Below are 20,662 nucleotides of genomic sequence, written 5' to 3' on the forward strand. Positions count from 1 at the left end.
ACGGGAGTTTCAGGGCCGAGGGGGAAACCACCGTGGAGGCGCTGAGCGAAAGCGCTCGGTCCGCCTCGCGGGCTGGCTCCTACCGGCGCCCTTCCCCGCCCCGCACGATGTGGGGTGGCGCCGGCCGCGGTACCGCTGGGACGCGCTGGGGTCCCCGGCCTGCGAGCCCGCCCCTAACACCGGCCGTCGGGCGCCTCGCGCTGGGGCAGTCACGCGCGGCTCCCGCTCGCGGTGACGTCACCGCTCCGCTCCCGCTTCGGGCGGCGGTGTCAGCCCCCGGGCTGTGCCGGTGCTGCTCCGCGCGGTGCGGGGCCACTTGGCACCGCCTCCTGCCCTCCCTCTCTGCCGGCCGGCCTCCTCCTCTCCCCTCCCCTCCCCTCCCTTCCCTTCCCTCCTGCCGTTCCCGCCTGCCTGCAGCGTTGCCCCATGTTCGCGCTGGAGAAGCCGGCGGGGCAGCCGGCGACGGGTAGAAGTGGTGGGTTTGCGAACATGGCGTCCGTGGGGGATTTTAACGTGCTCAGCTCCAGCATCCCGGCCACCAAGGTGGAGCTCTCCGTGTCCTGCAGGTACGGCGGCGGCTCAGGGGAGCGCTGCCCGCTCGCCCCGGGGCGTCGGAGGGAGAGCAGACAGGCGAGGGGCCGGGCCCGCCTGTGTCGGGTCTGGGGACCCCCGCCCGGGGGTTGTCGGTGGTGTGGGGCAGCGTCCAGGCGCGGGGTTGCCCTCCACAACCCGGCGCTGTCCGGGGCGCTCCACCCAGCCCCGGGGAGCGCTGCCCAGCGCGGGGAAGTTGTAAATACCCCGCCTCGGGAAGAGCCTGGGAGCAGTTTGGGGTCCGCTGCCCGCCCGCTACCTCGCACCGGCCGGGGTGCCGCCGGGGGAGGAGCGGCTGCGGTCTAGCCCCTGCTGCCGGCATGGGAGGAAGCTGGCAGAGGGCGCAGGAGCCGCCCTGCCGTGCGCCGAGCCTCATCCAGCGGGTATTTAACTTCTGGAGCTGTCCCAAGTGCCGCGGTGGGGACGGAGAAAACTCCCATCCGGAGCAATCGTTTCGCAGCGTGTTTAAGGCACTCTCTTGCAAAACTATTACGAAACCGGGCGTGTTACTCGTCACGTTTTATAGCAACTCTGCTGCCGATAAATTACAAAAATGCCAGCCCGTAACACCACATCTAGCGTATGCAGATTTGTTCCCGGACATTCTTTTGGCTGTGGTTTGTTTATCGGCATTCTCCCTTGAAGCACAGGGAGTTTCCTATCAGAGGTCTGAAAGTGGATTTATTTGTGGTCTTTTATATTCATGTTCTCGTTCACATTTCGCAGCTTCCTTCGATATTCCCTAGAAGTTGCAGAACAGTTCCATTCGCTGGCAGAGCTGGCAGCTTCTAGTGGATAATTTGAACTGTTAGTGTTGTTTCTTGTTGGGAAATGAGGCAAAGTTTGTGCTACAGTCCGTTGCTCTATTTTCTGATGGAGCTGCTAGGGAGCTGCTGCTGTTAACACCGCTTCTATGAGGAGAGAGCCAAAGTGCTCTGAACCTAGATTCAGACCACTTCCTCTTTTTCCTTAGTAAATAAAGTATGATTTGATGTTTTGTGAAGAGTGCATTTGAAAGAAGGCTGAGACAATGAGGAGTAAGATTGAATTTGAAATACTGAACTAGTCACCAGGCTGACATATGAATGCCCTGATGTATTTACTGTCTGTCTCTGCAAAGTTCACTGGCAACAACCTCAGAAAACCCTGATCCCCTGAAGAGTGAGCTGCTACATGTAAAAGCAGTCTTGGGCTTCTAGTATTACTGCTGGGTTCCTTAAGTAACCTGTCACAATTACAAATACCGGAACATTCATGCTGGATTTAACCCTGTTACCTTATAATGAGTTTCTTTTATTCCAGGTTTTGTTTATATATACCTGTAATGTTTTCTTTAAATCCTTGTTCTGTAGTGATTTAAGAATCCATCAGATAGTTACAAGGAAATGTAGGTATATGACATAGTCAGTGAATTCTGACCTTAGTTACCTTTCTGGTAACTAATTTCAGTATATAGCTTCAATATTTATTTCTTCGTAGGTATCTTTAAAAGCCATGTCTGTTTAGTTAAAACTGCTTTCTTTTTCCTTGTTTAAAAAAATGGGCTGCCTTCCCAACATGTCTTGGTGTCAAATATAGAGGATGGGGATTTCTATGGTGATTCCTTTCTTCTTAATGTGCTGGGATGGCAGCTTTGGATTACAAAATCATGCTTCAAAATCGAGTATAAAATGAGTGACATTGGGACAGAGATTAATGATTAACACATTTGCGATTCATCTATAAACATTCATTGGCTCAGGCTCTCAAAAAGTAGTGTTAAATGAAATTGTGAAATAGAGAGTAAGATGCAAAGTTCAGAGAATGCTGAAAATTTCTTTAATAATTAGCAGTTGTGTATTCCTTAACATCTGAAGAGAAATGCTTTTAAAATAGTTTGGGTCATTGTTGTGGTTTAAGCCCAGGCCGTAAATCAGAACCACGAAGTCCACTTGCCCCCCCCCACCTTTCTTCCCTCCGCTCCTGGAGGGACGGGGAGGAGAATCAAAAGAATGCAGCTCCCACGGGTTGAGATAAGAACAGTTTAATAACTAAGGTATAACACAAACCACTACTGCTACCACCAATAATAATAATGATAAAGGAAATAACAGGCAAGAGAATACAACCGTGCTCGCCAGCCGGTACCTCACCCCCACCCTGCCATGATCCAGCCCTTCCGGGTTCCCAGTTCTACATCCTGGGCATGACGTGCTGTGGTATGGAATACCTCTTTGGCTAGTTTGGGTCAGGTGTCCTGTCCCTGCTTCCTCCCAGCTTCTCCTCCTCCCTGGCAGAGCATGAGACTCACAAAGTCCTTGGTCAGTCTAAACATCGGTGTTACCAGCTCTGTTCCCAGGCTGAAAGTCAAAAACGCAGTGCTGCAACAGCTACTAAGAAGGAGAAAAAATGACTGCTACTGCTGAACCCAGGACAGTCATGATGTTAATTTTCTCTTGGTAGCTGGAGTTATACAACCAATTTGGTCACTTGTTTCCATCAACAGTTATCAGCTGATAACTGTTCTTTCTTCACAGATTTTCATTTTTTGCTTGTTTTCTTTATAGGAAGTCTAGGAATTTCTTCCATTTGTACTGGTGGTGTAACTTGCTGGACAGTGAAGCAGTGCAAGCTGTTTGTGTCACAAAATAAACTTGTTACTCTAGACAGTTTTCTTCTCTCTGGTTATTTATTTATTTTCCCTCTTTCTTTCCTTCTTATTAAGGAAACAGCTTCTGTTCACTTAAGCTTTTAATTCTGTATAGTTTATCTGTCAGCACTTCCCAAGTTAATTTGCCCTGCAAGCTGGTACTGTCAGTGTTACCAAGTTCACCAGGTTCCAGTACCATGCAGATGACATTGCACTACTTCTTATTCTGCAAGCCAGGCTGTTCTACCTTCAGGGGCACATGAGGTAACCTTCAGGAGGAATGCATCTTATGGGATGAGAAATTGTCTATGAAAATTATGAAATATTTTGGGTATCAGGTGGTGTTCTTTCTGGGGTATGACTAAAACCTTTTCATATGATTCCCATGGCTGATAAAATGCCAGCATTTGGCTGTAGTTTTACAAATGTTGGAAGAAGAAGAAATTAATTCTTTTTAGTTATTACTAGTCAATGCCTATCGAATAAAATGTTGACGATTCTTTGCTGACTCTTGGAAGATGTAGATTTCCAACCTTCTGAGTTGTTTGGTTGTTTTGTTTTGTTTTTTTTTAAATCAAGAATCTGTATTCTTTGGCTCAAGCCAGATGCAATGTGGCAGAACAACATAAATGTGTCGTCAGAGGGAATCCTCTGGTGTTGGTAATAATCTGCTATTGCCTGGATCAGTTGTTCTAGTAGCCATCTCCCTCTGCGCCCTGTAGCTCCTTTCATCACATGCCTGAAGGGCATCCATGGTCTGATGAAAATTTCACTGTCACCTGCTCTGTGATCTTTGGTTGTTGCCACCTGGCATAATTTTACACGATTGTCATGAGATGAAGAATCAAGACCTTGGCTCTCCAATTAGTGTGGAAGAGAGAATATAGGCTGCGCTTTATCTTTTACTCCACTACTGTTTTCCAGCCCAAAGATTCCCCTTCCTCTAAAGAGGTGTTTGCACTGCATGCTTTGTGTAGGCCTGTGCCTAGACTTGAATCTTGACTTTAGCTGTGTAAACTTGTGGTCTCATGTGAGCCTGAGGTAAGCTTTAGGCCATGCGTCTGTCACCCTTACCTCCCCCCTGTGGTGATGTTCTTCATCAATTCCAATCTAGTTAAATCTCAAAAAGCTTCATATTCTATTCTCATCTTCCCTACTATCAGTGCAGTTATGATGTAGTTGACTGAACTAGCATACTTAATGTTGGGAACATGGGTAGATGATGGTTGTAACATATCTTAAAGTTTGTGCTGTATGTGAACATACGCAGTTTTTCACTATTTATTGTGATGTATATCACAGTGATTTCTGCTCCTCATGGTAGCTCTGTGGACCCAGGGTTTTTCTTGTTGGCTTCTGATTGAGCCTCAGCCTTTATGAAACCTTATCTTACAAAAATGGCCAAGAGTTTCATTAAGCCTTGTGTTAATGTTTATTTACTTACTGAATTAGGAGTTATCCGAATTATCTTCTTGAGACTAATTTTTAATATCTATATGGAAGTGAACCTGTAGCTTGGTCATTTTATGACTTCTAGTAGTGTACTGAAAGTGTATGACTTCTAGTGGTTATCTGAAAGATAGTAAAAGGGTTATACTTTGTTATGGCAGTATTGCTCTGCAAGGCTATATACTAAGTCGAGCAGTCTGTCCTCAGTGTTCTGGGTTTATGCTGGATAGGCTCTACACTGGCTGTGTTCCCATACCAGGCATAGTGTGTGTAAAGGCCGCATAAACTCCTTATCATGATTAATTCAAGAGAAATGCAACTGGTTGCCCATGCCTGGTTTGCATCAGTTCTGTGCCACTTTACAATTTTTACAGAAATGTAATATTAATTAATAGGCTGAATGGAACTAAGCAACTCCTATTCTGAGTAATGAAGATAATTTAATTTCAAGTTTCTTGCACAGAGGAACAAAAATTACTATTTCACATATTTTGCCTTTTCTTTTGTTTGGCAGCCTGAATATCTTAACCAGCCACTTTCTAGTGGTTGCAGCACCCAAAAGTATGTTTAATTGTATGTTTGATTGTCCTAGGCATTGATTTCTGTTAAGATCACTTCTCTCCAGACGGTGTAGTTGCCTCCTCAATTTTGGAAATAGCAATCATTTGTTAGAAATTCCTGTCACAGAAAGATGCATTGCTAAAAGAGATATCCATAACAGATTATTTGGTGTTGTAGCTCTGTGTAATACAAAATACAGAATATAAAATTCATCCTGATTGTAAATCTGGTTTTCATTTTCCTGCTTTCTTTGTGTACGTGTGTCCAGGTTGGATTAAGTGTCTGTGGAGTGGCTATGTGTGACGAGCAACAGAAAGTTAATCTTGTGTGGTTTTGCTTTGAAATGAAACTGCCTGGACAACCAGCTGGCTCCAGCTGGGAAAAATTAGTGTATTGGGGAAAAAAAAATAAATGGGTGACAGTGTCCATCAACGTAGTAATGGAAATGCATTCCTGATAGCTTACATGGTTTGGCTTTCACCTGTGTGTCTGTGTTGTTTGAACTTTAAGCATGCAACTATGTGACTTCTAGAGTTTAAGGCAGATCTGTTGCCCTGTGAATTCAGTGTTGTGATTCCCAGGCCCCAGGTTTCACACTAACTCTGCAAGTCTCAAGACTTGCCCAGTTTTGTCTAAAATTGTCTTTGCCTATATGGAGCTTAGCTACAAACCCAAACCCAGTGTTTTTTCTAATGACCAGGTGGCTACTGCTTAGTTAGTTTCTCTTTGGCTTGTTTTTGTGTGGTATAAACATACTTCTTTCTACAGGTAGTAGTAATAAGTTGTTATTCTGTGTATATTGATGTATTTGTGACTCTCAAAGGACAGTGTAATGCAGAGGAGCGCTGGCATGGTGTGATAGCAGAGGTCTTGGAAGTGGGGACACAGGACACAGAGTAGTAGAGCAAAAGCTGAAAAGAGGGGGCTCAGGATACCACTGGGGACCCCAGTGGTGTAAAGAGGTCACCAGTGGTTGGTAAAAAGTGCAGGCTGGGAGCTGGGCAAACCTGTTTTTCGGAATAATGAGGTGCTGAAAGAGCAGGTCTCAAGCAGATGTAATACACACCATACACAGTAAATTTGGATGTAAAATGGAGTTGCAGACCAATGAAGCAAGAGCGAGGTGTAAGAGCATGTTGGAAAAGTAAGCCAGATAGGGATTCTCAGAGTGGGGAGGAGGGAGCCATCAATATCAAACTCCTCCTGAGACCACCTGCTCCACTCCTGCCACCACTAAACTTCATGCTTCTCCCCAGACAAGACGTGGGACAGTGATGGCTCACTGTAACACCTTCCCACAGCTGACGCCAACAATCTTAGCCCCAGAAGGGTGCTATAAAGGAAACCCTGCCAGCAGGAAAAGAGAGAAGTACTAAGAAGTGTGAAGCAACTTTAAATGTATTATTATGAACGCTTTCTGTAGTAGTATTATTTTCCTCATTCTCTTTCTTTGCTATGTGAGCAGTGCTTCACCCACTAACAAGAATATCTTGCCCACATTTTCATAATCCAGTACTTTCTGTCTGTTTCCACAGCATTCCTGGAAAATACTGCTATGTTTAAGTAAAGAAGCTTGGGACTTCCTTTGTTTTTTATTTTTTACCCCCAGGAGTAGTCAGCAGTTTTAATAGAGGTTTCAACCTGAAGCTTTGTGTACATCTAGGCAGAGAAGACTGTGGGTTGTCATAAACTCATGGAAGCACTGCTGGTCTAACCTTTCACGTTGCTTCTCCCTTTCTTTTTCCCTTAAGAGAATGGCTTCTGAACCAGTATCTGTTTAAATTGACAACAAAAGTTACTGGGAGGCTAAAAATTACTTCTTGGTCTCCTTGTGAACAAGCAGAGCCAATTACTTTTCCACAGGTTATGAAGAGGTATTGTAGATGTTTAAGCTTGCATATCAGAGGTATGTTTGCTTTCTCCCCAGGTCTTCTAGTGCCGCAAAGAGCAGAGGCAACGTAAAACCAGAAGGAAGAGGTCATCCTAATTGCCTGTTGATCAGGAGAGCCACTGTTTTCTCACCTGTGAGCCTTTCCCAAGAGAGCCAGTTATTTTGACAGGAAGATAAAATTCTGAGAAATTGTCTAATCTTCTTTTTGGTCCAGGGCATTTTGAATCTAGAGATCTGAAGGCTGATAGCTTGCTTTTTATTGTGTTCTGAGAGAATACAGAAAAAGAGAGTTAAATAGCTAGGGAAAGGTGGCTACTTAAGCTAGCACCACAACAGGAAAGTTGTTTGTGCAATTACTCTGCAAGAAGTCAAGTGGATTCTTCACTCAAGTAGGTTGTTTGGATCATACATCGTCTTACATAGGACTGCCCATTGCAAGTCCAGTAATATCAGTTGAGGCTGAGGGACAGTGTTTGCTAGGACGTCATACAGATATGTTAAAACCAGTAGTAGAATGGATACCATTCTGCACAGTAAAAAATGGTTTTTATTTTTTTTTCCCCTCTGGTTCTTCTTTGAAAAAGGCATGTGGGCCCAACATTAAGTGCGGGAAACAGAAATGCATTTGTTTAATGAACTGTTTGATGAATTAGGGGCAGTTGTTCTTCCCATGGAATGACACAAGTATACTGTGAGAAAAGTCATGTACGCTTATATGAGAATCTGATATCTGAAAATGTATATTTTCTAAAAATTAAGAATAATTGTGCATGGGTAACTAACTTCTGTGTTTGCAAACTGCCGAGGGCTTTATTTCACAACCAAGGAATCTTTGCCTGCACTTTAATGTAATCTAAAGATGAGAAACATAAACCCTTAACAGCTGGAGAGATTGTGACAAATTCATCTGAAGCAAACTGTATTTTTAGCATAAAGGATTTCAGAGCTGTTGAAAGCAATGTATAAATAAGTATTTTTCCAGTCATATGAACACAGTTGGGGATTTTTTTGTGTACTTCTGTTCTTTAGTGCCATAATTCTGTCATTTCTGAAGGGGGGATTGGATTTACTTCTGCTTAGCAGTTGGATTTAACAAAGGGTTAAATTTAAACCCTGCAGAGCAGGAAGTTCAAATACTGATCATTAAAATAAAGTCAAATTTGAAGCAAAGTATATGTGAACAAGGTGAGTAAGTGTTATTTTTTAACGTAGGCCAATCTTTGTCAATGTACGTATAGTCCATAGAGTATGTGGGACTGTACAAACCAACATAGTGTTTAAAAGACATTTGGGCAATGTTGTTAATTGCCCAAAATTAACAACAAATTGTTAATTTGTTAATTTTGTTAATTGTTAAAAAATTATAACATGCTTTAACACTTGCCCAGCCCTGAAGTAGTCAAGCAGGTGGACTAGATGTCAGTTGTAGGTTCCTTACAATACAAAAACTCTCCTTTATTCTCAAACAATTTTTCAAGCAAAGCACCACACCAAGTAAAGCACAGAAACTGTTATTTTGACAAACCTTCATGGACCTGATGAAACTGTGAACAAAGTGATTCTTCAAGGCATAGCTAAATAGATTTTAACTTTTCTTATGTACTGATTACTTTTATTTTTTTCCTGGAAAAATTTATCTCATGATACAGAAAAAAACCCCTTTATCCCAGCATTTGTAATCAGTCTTGTGCTTTCCAGTTTAGACAAGTAGGTGTTATTGCTGTGGTTCCTATTTATTTTTTCCCTTAATCATCTGTTCTATTGCAACCATTTTGGAAGGTCCACTCCAGAACGGGCAGGTTTGGAATGAATTCCTTCAGAATCTGTGCTGGTAGAATACTGCTTTCTGCACAGATGTTCCTAGACTTCTTTGCTGTACATATTGGACATGTGTGTGTTTCTCCAGGTGAAAGCATATTTCTCCTTTTTTTTTCCCTTCCTCATACTCAATAGCAATTCCTCCTCTTTTCTTTTTGCATTCTTTATTTGAAAGGCTGAATGTGCCTAGAAAAAATATACTCCCCATGTTCTTTGATTAGGAGGAGGAAATAGTTTTGGATATTTCTGATTTCTGAGTTTCTGAGCTTTCCTAGAACTGCTTCCCGAGATAAAATAGTGTACTACCAAAGAGAATGCTTTTCTCAGGTAAAGGGAAAGAAATGCACCTTGTATCACTCAATCTGTGCAGGAAGTGCCATTGACTATTAAGGGGATTAAAGGCAACATGAAGTTCCAGAAATGCATCCAGTCTTCTTTCTTCTTTTGCTTTTAGCATTTCTCTTGGTTGTATATTGGCATCTGCTTATATGCCATGCAGTTTTCATGTATTTAAAGGAGCACTTTGATTGTTTTCCCCCTAAAATCATAGAATCATAGAATAGTTAGGGTTGGAAAGGACCTTAAGATCATCCGGTTCCAATCCCCTGCCATGGGCAGGAACACCTCACACTAAACCATGTCACCCAAGGCTCTGTCCAACCTGGCCTTGAACACCGCCAGGGATGAAGCATTCACAGCTTCCTTGGGCAACCCATTCCAGTGCCTCAACCACCCTCACAGTAAAGAATTTCTTCCTTAGATCCAATCTAAACTTCCCCTGTTTCAGTTTGAACCCGTTACCCCTTGTCCTGTCACTACAGTCCCTGATGAAGAGTCCATCCCCAGCATCCTTGTAGGCCCCCTTCAGATACTGGAAGGCTGCTATGAGGTCTCCACGCAGCCTTCTCTTCTCCAGGCTGAACAGCCCCAGCTTTCTCAGCCTTTCTTCATACGGGAGGTGCTCCAGTCCCCTGATCATCCTCATGGCCCTCCTCTGGACTTGTTCCAGCAGTTCCATGTCCTTTTTATGTTGAGGACACCAGAACTGCACACAATACTCCCAAGTGAGGTCTCACGAGAGCAGAGTAGAGGGGCAGGATCACCTCCTTCGACCTGCTGGTCACGCTGCTTTTGATGCAGCCCAGGATACGGTTGGCTTTCTGGGCTGTGAGTGCACACTGAAGCCGGCTCATGTTCATTTTCTCATCGACCAACACCCCCGAGTCCTTCTCCACAGGGCTGCTCTCAATCTCTTCTCTGCCCAACCTGTAGCTGTGCCTGGGATTGCTCCAACCCAGGTGTAGGACCTTGCACTTGGCATGGTTAAACTTCATAAGGTTGGCATCAGCCCACCTCACAAGCGTGTCAAGGTCCCTCTGGATGGCATCCCTTCCCTCCAGCGTATCAACCAAACCACTCAGCTTGGTGTCATCGGCAAACTTGCTGAGGGTGCACTCAATCCCACTGTCCATGTCACCGACAAAGATGTTGAACAAGACCGGTCCCAACACCGATCCCTGAGGGACACCACTTGTTACCGGTCTGCAGCCGGACATCGAGCCATTGACCACAACTCTTTGCATGTGGCCATCCAGGCAGTTCTTTATCCACCGAGTGGTCCACCCATCAAATTGATGTCTCTCCAATTTAGAGACAAGGATGTCGTTTGGGACAGTGTCAAACGCTTTGCACAAGTCCAGGTAGATGACGTCAGCTGCTCTACCTGTCTCCATCAGTTCCGTAGCCCCATCATAGAAGCCCACCAAATTGGTCAGGCAGGATTTCCCCTTAGTGAAGCCATGCTGGCTGTCACCAAGCACCTTGTTGGTTTCCATGTGCCTTAGCATGCCTTCCAGGAGAATCTGCTCCAAGATTTTGCCAGGCACAGAGGTGAGTCTGACTGGTGAAATGAAAATGTACAGAGGAAATTGAGCAGCTGCTGGAGCTGTTAAGTGATCTAGTGGTCAAACCTGACTTCCCCGCCACGTGTTATCGCTGTTCTTTACATTCCTTCTGAAACTGGCTGCATTGCTTGAATAGCTTGTTAAATTCTTATGTTACCATTTTGGCTGGTTATTAATGATTTGAAAGATCAGGCATGTCTGCAAACCTTGCTGAAGATGTTTTTTATTTATGGTGAAATGTGTGAAGGGCCGAATGGAGGATATTGAAAGCTGTCTTAGTTCAAAACACTTGCTGACCTGAACTGCAATGTTAACCTTTGGTATTTCAGTCCTTCCAGGGATACTGACTGTGTAGAAATACTCTGAATTCAAGAAGTCCTTGAGCAGCTAATGATTGATGAGCAGGAACATCTCAGGAAGTGTTAGAGATAATAACTTTGCTCTCATTCTGTTCCCATAGTGCCTGCTTTTTGCAGCTGCTGGAATAAGAGCATCGGGATAGACTGAGCTGCTGGTATGGGCAGTCTTCATGGTGTTATGTATATGGGAAAATAGATGAAGAAAAAAAGAAACGGAGTAAGAGTAGGAAATATTAAAAATACCTCAAGGCACCCTAACTCAGTGTAAGAGTCATTAAAATGGTTTAATCTTAATCTGCAGTCACAAATGCTAACATACCAATTATAAGGTCATTGTAGAGTATTTATGGAGAGGAATTTAAATTGCTTGGAATCCTAATAGTGAGCATGGGAGGCCTATCCTGAAACCTAATGTGCTGTCTCTTTCTCATAACCCGTGTCTAGGCTTTTATTTTCCCCAGCTGAATTGCTATAAAACCAATTCTAGTTACCATAAATTAACGGCATATCTAGATATGTATAATTAAACAGGAATGGGAGGCAATTTTCATTTTGGATTGGTAGTTCTGATATTGTAGAACTTGCTGTACAGTCTTTTAAAGTAGGTTGTAGTGGTCGTTGTCAAGTACAGACTTGGAATCATTGGTTTTCCTGCGTTTGTTAATATTTCCATTTGTATATTTTTGGATAAGGTCGAATACATATATGAAATATAGAATCCATATATGAAAATCCCACTTCTGAATGGATTAGAGAAGTTCTGAAGAAGCAGCATGTGCAGATGTCAGGTTCATTCACAAATACTAATTTTAATCCTAGTGCCTTCTTAGACTAAATAAAACGGATGCACCCAACATTCTTTTAAAGCTATCTTTTATTCATATTGCTTGTTCTGAAATGTGGACTTGGCAGTATGTAAATTGGGAATACAATATTTTTTCCGTGTTGAAGCTTAAGTGGAACACTTAGAACACCTCTATCGAACAGTGTATTAATACACTTTTTCACCACTCTTCAGCAGCACAAAAATAATGTGATTTAGATCTGAGAATAATAAATGGTGATCTTTGAAGAAGCTATACTACTTCCTAAAAACAGTAAGCTGTAAGTGATGTAAACTAGTTATTTAATCCTTCCGCTTGCTCTAGGGTAGAATCAAAGAACTTATTAGTACTTGTAGCTACCTAACATATTCTTAAAGACTGTCAGTGGTGGAGATTTCATGTCATGTCTGGCCACCTCTAACAATGAAAGGTGGTAAAACAATGGAATCAAGTTCAACTTCTGCACTTGCAGAGCAGAAGATTCAGTTTGTGGTTAAACCTGTTCCTGCTTGCTCTGTCTGCATGGAGATCAGCTTCAATTTGCAGTAATGTTTTCTTCATAGATATATTCTATAGACTTCTTATTACTTCTGCTTCCGCTGGACTCTAGTGGCTCCATGTCTGTCTTTAGATTGCAAGAAATTGGTTTGCTCAAAATGTTATTGCTTGAATTGAGTGTTTGCTAGTATTATGAAGACCAGAAAAATTACTCTATAGCTTTTTTGTTTATGTATTCCAGTATGCCTTTTTCCCAAAAGCACAAGATTCCTGTCTTGCATTCAATTTTTGGTCTGCTGGTCTAGAACAATTTTTGATGTAACTGCTGTATATCTAGGTACATGCAGCTAAACTGCATTTTTGCTGTGGATTGAGTTTAATACCTAACTTCAACTACCTGAGTTGTCCCTGTTTGATGGCTTCCTGTTTTCAGACCATTTTTCCAGTTTGTCCAGATAATCTTTTTATTATTATTTATTTTTAATTTTCAATAATGAAATGTTGGTAACTATTCTAAGAACAGTTTTCTGGTCAGTCCTAGTTCTCTAGACTTAGTGTTAATTTGAGCCTCCTCCTCTGTGAATGATTCTCAGTTATCTAAAGTGTGCCTACAATATTGGGACCACTACACTGCATAACAAAGAAATCAATTTTACTGCTTATTCCTAGGTATTTTGTAGATATTTGGAAAATTCCTAGTTTTGGTGTGTTCTGTGTATGCTTTCATTTTCTTTACCTTACTCATCCATGTCAGATTCTTACAGATATTTCCTGATGGCTCTGAGATCTCATAGCCATTCTTTTAAGTAAAGTCTAAAGTTTTTGGGTTCAGCTAGCAAGTTCATCTCTGCTAGATGTTTGGGATTTTAAGGTATTTCTGTTCCTGATGTCTTACATACATTTCATATCCTTGTCATGTGTTGCTTCTCACTTCATGGTATTGGAGTGTATGAACCACAGTTTGCTCAAATCCAAAATGTATAATAAAATTAAATGTAAGACTACTCAAGTGTTAATGCTGACTGACTTCTAGTAAATCTTACATATTGGAAGGGTATAAAACTAAGCTGACTATCAAACTGTTAAAAACATATATGAATTGGTGTCTGATTTGTGTCTTCCACCATTTTTTATAAATAAGATTATTTTATCTCTTTTTTTTTTTTTAACAGAAATCTTTTGGACAGAGATACATTTTCTAAATCTGATCCAAGTAAGTATACAGCATTTTATTTCTTTTCATCACATCTTCCACATGTGCAAACACTGGATTAAAAGCTACGTAAGTGATTTCCTTCAGTCTCAGTTAGGTTTACATTGTCTTTGTGACAATTATTTAAAGTAATTAAGTTACACCTAAGTAAGATATGCTTATGGATTGTTATATGAATTCCAATTTCAAAAAGTCTGTATTCAGTGTTGCTTTCTTGAGCTACATGGTTCCTTATTTAGAAGTCAACCTACATTTTCCTAAAATTAATAAATGCAGAAAAGTATTTTTTTTTTAGTCTGTTGTTCTAGATCTCTTTCAAAGCTGGCAAGCAAACTCCTAAGCAAACTAGAAGCACTTGTTGCTGCTAATGCATATAGCGTCCACTAGTCCTAGAGTCAAATGCTGAAAAATAAAATTAAGTTAAATTGTTTCTGAGAAATATGACCTTACCTGATCAATAATCATATCATGGTTTATGACTTAATGTTTTCAGTTATGTCAGGTAGTGATACCCACTTTCCCTGTAAGTTTTGTTAATATATGACTGGATCCAACAAAAATTCTCATGACTATGAATTTATATATGGCAGGACTTCTGTTTTAAAATCCATTACTATCTTCCTGTAACAGAAACTTTATGGTACGTTCATCAAAGAACTGAGACCACAAAAAAATTCCTTTTTTTCTGATAGTGTTTAATCAAAGTACTGCTGTAGTGTTGAATGACTAGTCCTTAGATTATGGTGTCTTATCATAGCATAGAATGGTTTGGGTTGGAAGGGAGCTTAAAGATCATCCAGTTCCAACCCCCTGCCATGGGCAGGGACACCTTCTGCTAAACCAGGTTGCTCCAAACACTTTCCAGCCTGGCCTTGAACACTGCCAAGGATGGGTCATTTTATCACCCCATATCTATTTTAATGTGTAAGGGATTTTTGAAGCCTGGGATTTTCTTCTTTGGAATATGACGTATTGTGCTTACTGACATTGGCCATAACTTGAGATACATGTCCAGACACTTGACAGAAGTATATGTGTCCTGGTGAGATACTCTTGAGTCATGTGAATGTGTTTGTCCATTTTTAACCCAAGGTGGTTTTGAGAGAGATTCCACAATGATGGAAAAGCTTCTACTTTCTGGGGGAAAGCTGCATGAAGTTAGATGTACCTTTGACATTCCTAGCCTACAATACCTTTTATTTTTAAAAAAGAGACATTAGCAGTACCTTGCCCCTGGTGTAGGGAGATCATGCAGAAGCAGTTCTGAGTGTTTTGCATATTACTACATGTTCTTTAATTGGCTAATAAAAACTCACTTGTTCAGGTTAAGCAATTTTGAAGAGTGGTCAGTGACCTATTGCTGCTGATAGAATTCAGAGATCTCTTTATAGAATGAAGGCACCTTTACGAAAGTGATGAGATGTCTAGTTTTTAAGCTCAGATATTATTAGGGACAAGTGCTTCAAGTTTTTACGAGACAGATAGCTGTGTCAGGCATAAATTGCAGAGTTTGAGTAGCAGGGGACTGCAGTGTGACCTGTGTGGCAGGAGGCCATGAACCACCATGTGCTGTCACAGCAGGTTCCAGTCAGTTCTAAAAGCCATGTGAGTAAATTGCCTGCCAGAACTTCTGCCAGCCAGGGAAGCACACAGGGCCCCTGCTCAAACCTATTTGAGAAGAAAAGCAGCAGCTATGAGCTAGAGCTGAAGATACTACTGCAGCCATACTTCCAGAGATAACACTGCTGGCCATGCGTTCTTGAATGGAGACACTCCGTGTAAAAGTCAGTGCACCTCTGAAGGGTCTGTGACCTGCGGGCAGCCCAACACAGAGCAGGTGGCCAAAACAAGTGATTGTGGCTGGTTGCGTGACCTATGCTGGGGAAGGAATGCAGGAAAACCTAAAGAATTCCTAATATCTGTCTTTAAAATATTTCTGAGAAGCAAGCTGGTGGTGCTTTTTAATGGATTCAGAGTATATGGAAATATTTTTTAGAGTGTCATAACCTTGCCTGTCAGTTCAAAACACACTGCTTTCCTGTTTCCAGTAAATAGCTTACTTAAAGCACTTAAATTGCTGGGGTGCTTTAGAGATCTGGTCTCAAGTTGTGAGTAGCCACTTATGCTGCCAATCAGGCCTATCTGTACAGGTGAGCAGTAGAGAAACATGGAATACAGTGATACTATCCTTGGCAAAGAGAGAAGGAAGAAGCCTGTGCTCTGGAAGTGCTCATACTGTATTTGCGCTAGAGAAATTACTTGGCAAAACAGCTTTGGTTGTGGGAACACTCCAAACAGTGTACACTTAGTTTTAGTATTCTGTAGGGTTTTTTTATTAGCCAGTTTAGTTTGTTTGCTCCTAGTGTCCTTTGGTTGAGCACAGCAATAATGGATAAAGGCCATTCTTAGACTAGTCTGTATACGGTAACTTTATCCTGTTAGCTAAGACAGGTGTCAAAACCAGCATCATACCTTCACTGAACTTACAACCATTAGATCTTGTACAAGGTAGAATCACATAGCATCACTGTATGCTGAGGTCTCATTGGATTTGACTAGGCCAATTCTAATATGCTTTTCAAACTCCAATGCAGTTATCTAGAGAGAATATTGATAATGAAAATCTGATTTCATCCTCTTGGTCTTTTTCTCAGAGAGGGACACGCATATAGTTGACTCCCTTGTCAACATAAACAGTCTTCTGAAATTAAAAAGGAACTTGTGATTTTTCCAGTTTTCTTGGGAAGTTTGCTTAGCTGTGTTTTGATACTGTAATTGCTACTCAGTATTTATTCCAATTCTGACCACTTCCCTGCAATCTGGAATATACATGCCAAGAGAAAGCTGGCACTTTGCCTCCCTCGAGGCAAGTTACAGAAATAAGTAGAGATATTAGCTATAGATGGGACAGACTTGGATAGCCCTGTTCATGAAGTATTTTAAGCAGTACTGAAGTCTCTTACTTACAGTGCTTTCTCTTCAGTGGAGTCAAAGCAAGTCATACCGATTTACTGCAGCTCATATATATTGATTTACTGCAGCATTAAGGCCATTCTGTTCTTCCATTTTGGAGACCATTTCTTTTTCGAGGAATATTTTTGAGACAATTTTTTTTCCCCTCTTTGAGAGAATGAGCTAAAGCAGTGCTTTCCTCATGAGGCAGGGATAAGACCTGCAAAGGAGATACAGATTAGTGAATTTGGTATGTTTCTTTGTCTAATGAGAGCTGGGCAAAATTATTTTCTTTCCATGCACTGGCTGGGCAAACTGAACCACTGTGCAGCTGTGGTCAGGATAGAATGTCCTAATGTGGAGTCCTGTGACTCCTCATTATCTTAAGAGTCTGATACGAAATAATGGAGAGGTAAAAACTCTTCCCCTGGAGGCTGTCCCCATAGAAGATAGTTTCAATGAGGAGAATCTCATGACAGCTGGGACAAAGGGATCTTCAGGAAGCTCTGCCTAGAAAGTATAGAAGCTGAGGAGCGAAGAGTAATGGGAAGCCCCTGTTACAACTGGTTGTAGAATCATGGAAAAATTTAGGTAGCATGGAGAAAAGACCAACCTCGTTGTGGCTCATAATTCTTTGGAAGGGAGTAGATGTGTTGTTATGTTTGGGAAAACTCAAGTGGGCAGTTTGGGTGTTACAGTAGTTGCCAGACTAAGGAATAAGCATGTGTGCATTGAACAGGAAAATGCCAGAGTGCAGGATAAGGGCAGCTCAAACTATCTGGGAAAATAAGAAGGTGCAGACTATAATATTTTGGGAACTATCTACAACTGAGTGATAACTGTTGACACTTCCACCCTCTTCTTCATTGCAAGATTTCCTTAAATTTACCTTGAATTTGACACCATGGTATCAGGTATCAAGAATTAGAAAATGTTAAGATTTCTGACCATAGGTATGGCTGTAGAGACAGGACACCTGACCCTTGGAAGAGCTGATTCTGTGTTAGCAGGAAGGGTATTTCCAGAGAATCTTTTTTTGTGGGTTTTTTTTTGCCTTTTTTTAATCTGTAGGAATTTCCTTTAACATTTCCTTCTTCTCCCAGGGTTACTTTGACACAGATCTTACTAGATACAAAGGTCAGTCAGAAGTTCAGTAACCTTCAGACACTTCTGTAGCCCATTTCATGGCTTCCATTTCACTGTTTTCTTACATTTTCTCATTTACTTTCATTCTTCATGTAATATAGTTCAGCAGTCTGCTCCAGACTGTGCTGTAAAAATAGGCTTGTTGGTTTGGAATCATCCTACTTGTCCAAGACTTCATTTAGAGTAAAAGGAGAAGGACAAATGTCTATTTCAAAAGAATGATTTTGAATTTTTTTGTAAACTTTTTTTCTTGTACAGAAGTATCTTCTTTGAGAAAAAGTTGAATTGTGTTAACTTTTATGTAAGCTATTGAACTTGGTTTTTTTTCTACTTTGCTACTGCCTAATGGGATTTTTGTTGTTGTTGTTTGGGTGGGGTTTTTTGTTTGTATGTGGACCAAATACCTTTCAAATAAGAAGAAAATGTAATTTGAAGCTTGACTTCATTTCTGCTTTGCTTTTCATTTTTGCTTCTGCTTTCATTTCATGTCTGTTGATGATTCTGATTTTATTGAAGACAAAACCAGGCTTCTATCTTTAGTGTTCAAGGCTGCAACCCAAAACAATATTATTTTTAACCTCTTGTTGAAAAATAATGATGGGCACAGAAGAAGATTTTGTCAGGAAAAAAGTGTTCAAATATTTGTATTTCTGTTGCTTAGAGAAGGGCTGTAGTGGAGTTTCAGGTAAAAGTTGTTTTACAGTTGTCAGCTACAACTAGTCCAAGACTGTAGGAAAAAAAAAAAAAAGAGTTTATGATACAACTTCAGTGCAAATTACTTGTACTTATAATAGTATCTAAAAGACCTGCTTACAATCGCTATACCTCCATCACCAGTCCCTGTGTTGGATGCTGCAGATTAATGTGTAGTGGGTTCTGTAGTGGAAAACCAGATCTATAAGGAGAATGATGCCTGTGGGAGTATGCTGCTTGGTCCTTCAAAAAAAGCCTAGGTCAACAAACTTAATTCTGTGTTTTATTAGGTTTTAGTTGTGGTGGTTTTTTAGGTTTTTTGTTTTGTTTTTTAAAGATGCATATGCAAGATACTTATATATATGAATAATTTGAATCAGAATTAAGCAAGAAAACATGAGAACTTATTTTTTTCCTTCTTCCAGTTTTGTTTCCCCTTTCTCTTTTTCTGGTAGGGTCCTCGTTTGGTTTTATTTTAATTCTCCTATCTCTTGAAAGAAACATAATTTAGGGTAATTTTGCATTAGATTAACCAGGGTAGCCAGACCATCCACATTTAATGAAGAACTGCTTTTATCCAATTTTACTGCTAACGTTTGTCAAGTGATTTGCTGGAGGTAAGGCATAAGTTTTGCTTCCCATTTCAGAACCACCCTCTTTATTAGGTCAGTGCTGCAACAATAGACAATACTGAAGACTGAGGGAAAACAAATTACTATTGTATTGTTCTAGTTAATAATTTCAACAACACAAGACACTACAACATTGGTTCAATTAAAATATGTCAAATGCTGAGAATGACCCAACTTTTTTTTTTTATTATTTTTCTTTTCACAGTCTGTGTTTTGTACACACAAGCCATTGGAAACAAAGAATGGAGAGAGGTAAGATGTGTAAACCTTTCGAGTATCCTTAAGGCTGGTTGTTTGCCTTAGCAACAGAGGGCATGTCATAGCCTCTTTAATAAAGAGTCTTTAAAACCTAATCACATTAATCTCAAGTTCCATATCTGTATCACGTATTTCCATCAAAAGGGAAAACAAAATTAGGGAAAATACGTGATTTTTGTTATTCTTGTTTTATAGTCTCCTTGAGATAAGTGAAATCAAATTTAGCTATCAGTGTGGACAAGGTCTGTGGATATCAAGAGAGGAAAACACTCAATCAATACAAATCCTATGGAAGGATTCAGCTGTGGTGATGATTGGTGTCAGCAAAACTAGCTTCTAGTTATGGTAGAGATCTACTTTTCCCATGTAGTGTTAGGGAGAAGTTAAGTGCTGCTGAGTAGTGTATACATCAGGCAACAAGGGAGGGAGGGGATTATGCGTAGGTTGGACTACGTCGTCTTAACCTTTAAACACTGGACAGATGTTTTAAGAAACAAAATCAAGTACCTCTAAATTAATTATATACACGAGTTCAATATTTGTAGCCTGGAACTGTCTCCCTGTACTTAGTCATCTAATTTTTTTCCATTAATATTATTCTTTGAAAGAGTTGACAGTGTTGGGGGAAGGGTGCTCATCTGTCTACTGATAAAATCTGCTATTTAGCTGCCTTACAGAGAGAATTGATGGAACTGTTCTTCACTATAAGTGGTCCACTGTGTGGTCATTTGTTGTAAGAATAGAGCCAGGAGAGGAATGAACTATCTTCCTATTTTTCCCTGTAAAAGAGAGGAGAACTGATGTTTGTGGTTTTAGAATTGATACATTATTACTACTATTTAAACATTCCAGTGGAGGGGCTGGGGGCACAGAAACTAGACCTCTTCCCTCATATTAGGTAGTTGCCTGGAGAAACTTATTTTCCGCTTTGCTGGAAAATGGTGGATGCAGATTTCAGTCTTTATGAGATGAGAGAATTGAATTGGTCTCCTGCTTGGAGAAAAACTCGTGTAGCTGAGCAGTACATGAAACATTGTACCTATTAAATTTGCTGGGTTTAGTGAAATTGCTGCTCTCTGTTCTGAACTGTGTACTAGACATCCTCTTAGTGTACCTACTGGATCACATTCCTCTGTTAAAGAAATGTCAGTTTGAGGACCCTAAGTTGGAATTCATTAATCAATTACATTGGCAGAAGTTGTGAACATACAGAGAGTTCTAAATGTTCTGGATAGATAATTCTA

The 20,662-nt window shown here is 41.0% G+C and overlaps 1 protein-coding gene across 1 annotated transcript in view; it reads left to right on the plus strand.

The window, feature by feature from the left end:
- Window positions 1-426: 426 nt before the first annotated feature.
- Window positions 427-20,662, plus strand: part of CPNE8 (copine 8) — a gene marked incomplete at both ends in the record, with an annotated part of 91,121 nt that continues 70,885 nt past the window's right edge. Inside the window, 3 exons of the mRNA XM_080622798.1 lie at window positions 427-566; window positions 13,697-13,737; window positions 19,366-19,412. Of these exons, the coding sequence (XP_080478924.1) occupies window positions 427-566; window positions 13,697-13,737; window positions 19,366-19,412 (228 nt within the window). The remainder of the gene's footprint in view (window positions 567-13,696; window positions 13,738-19,365; window positions 19,413-20,662) is intronic.

Source organism: Psittacula echo, assembly GCF_963264785.1.
Source record: "Psittacula echo genome assembly, chromosome: 1".
In the NCBI taxonomy this organism is placed as follows: domain Eukaryota; kingdom Metazoa; phylum Chordata; class Aves; order Psittaciformes; family Psittacidae; genus Psittacula; species Psittacula echo.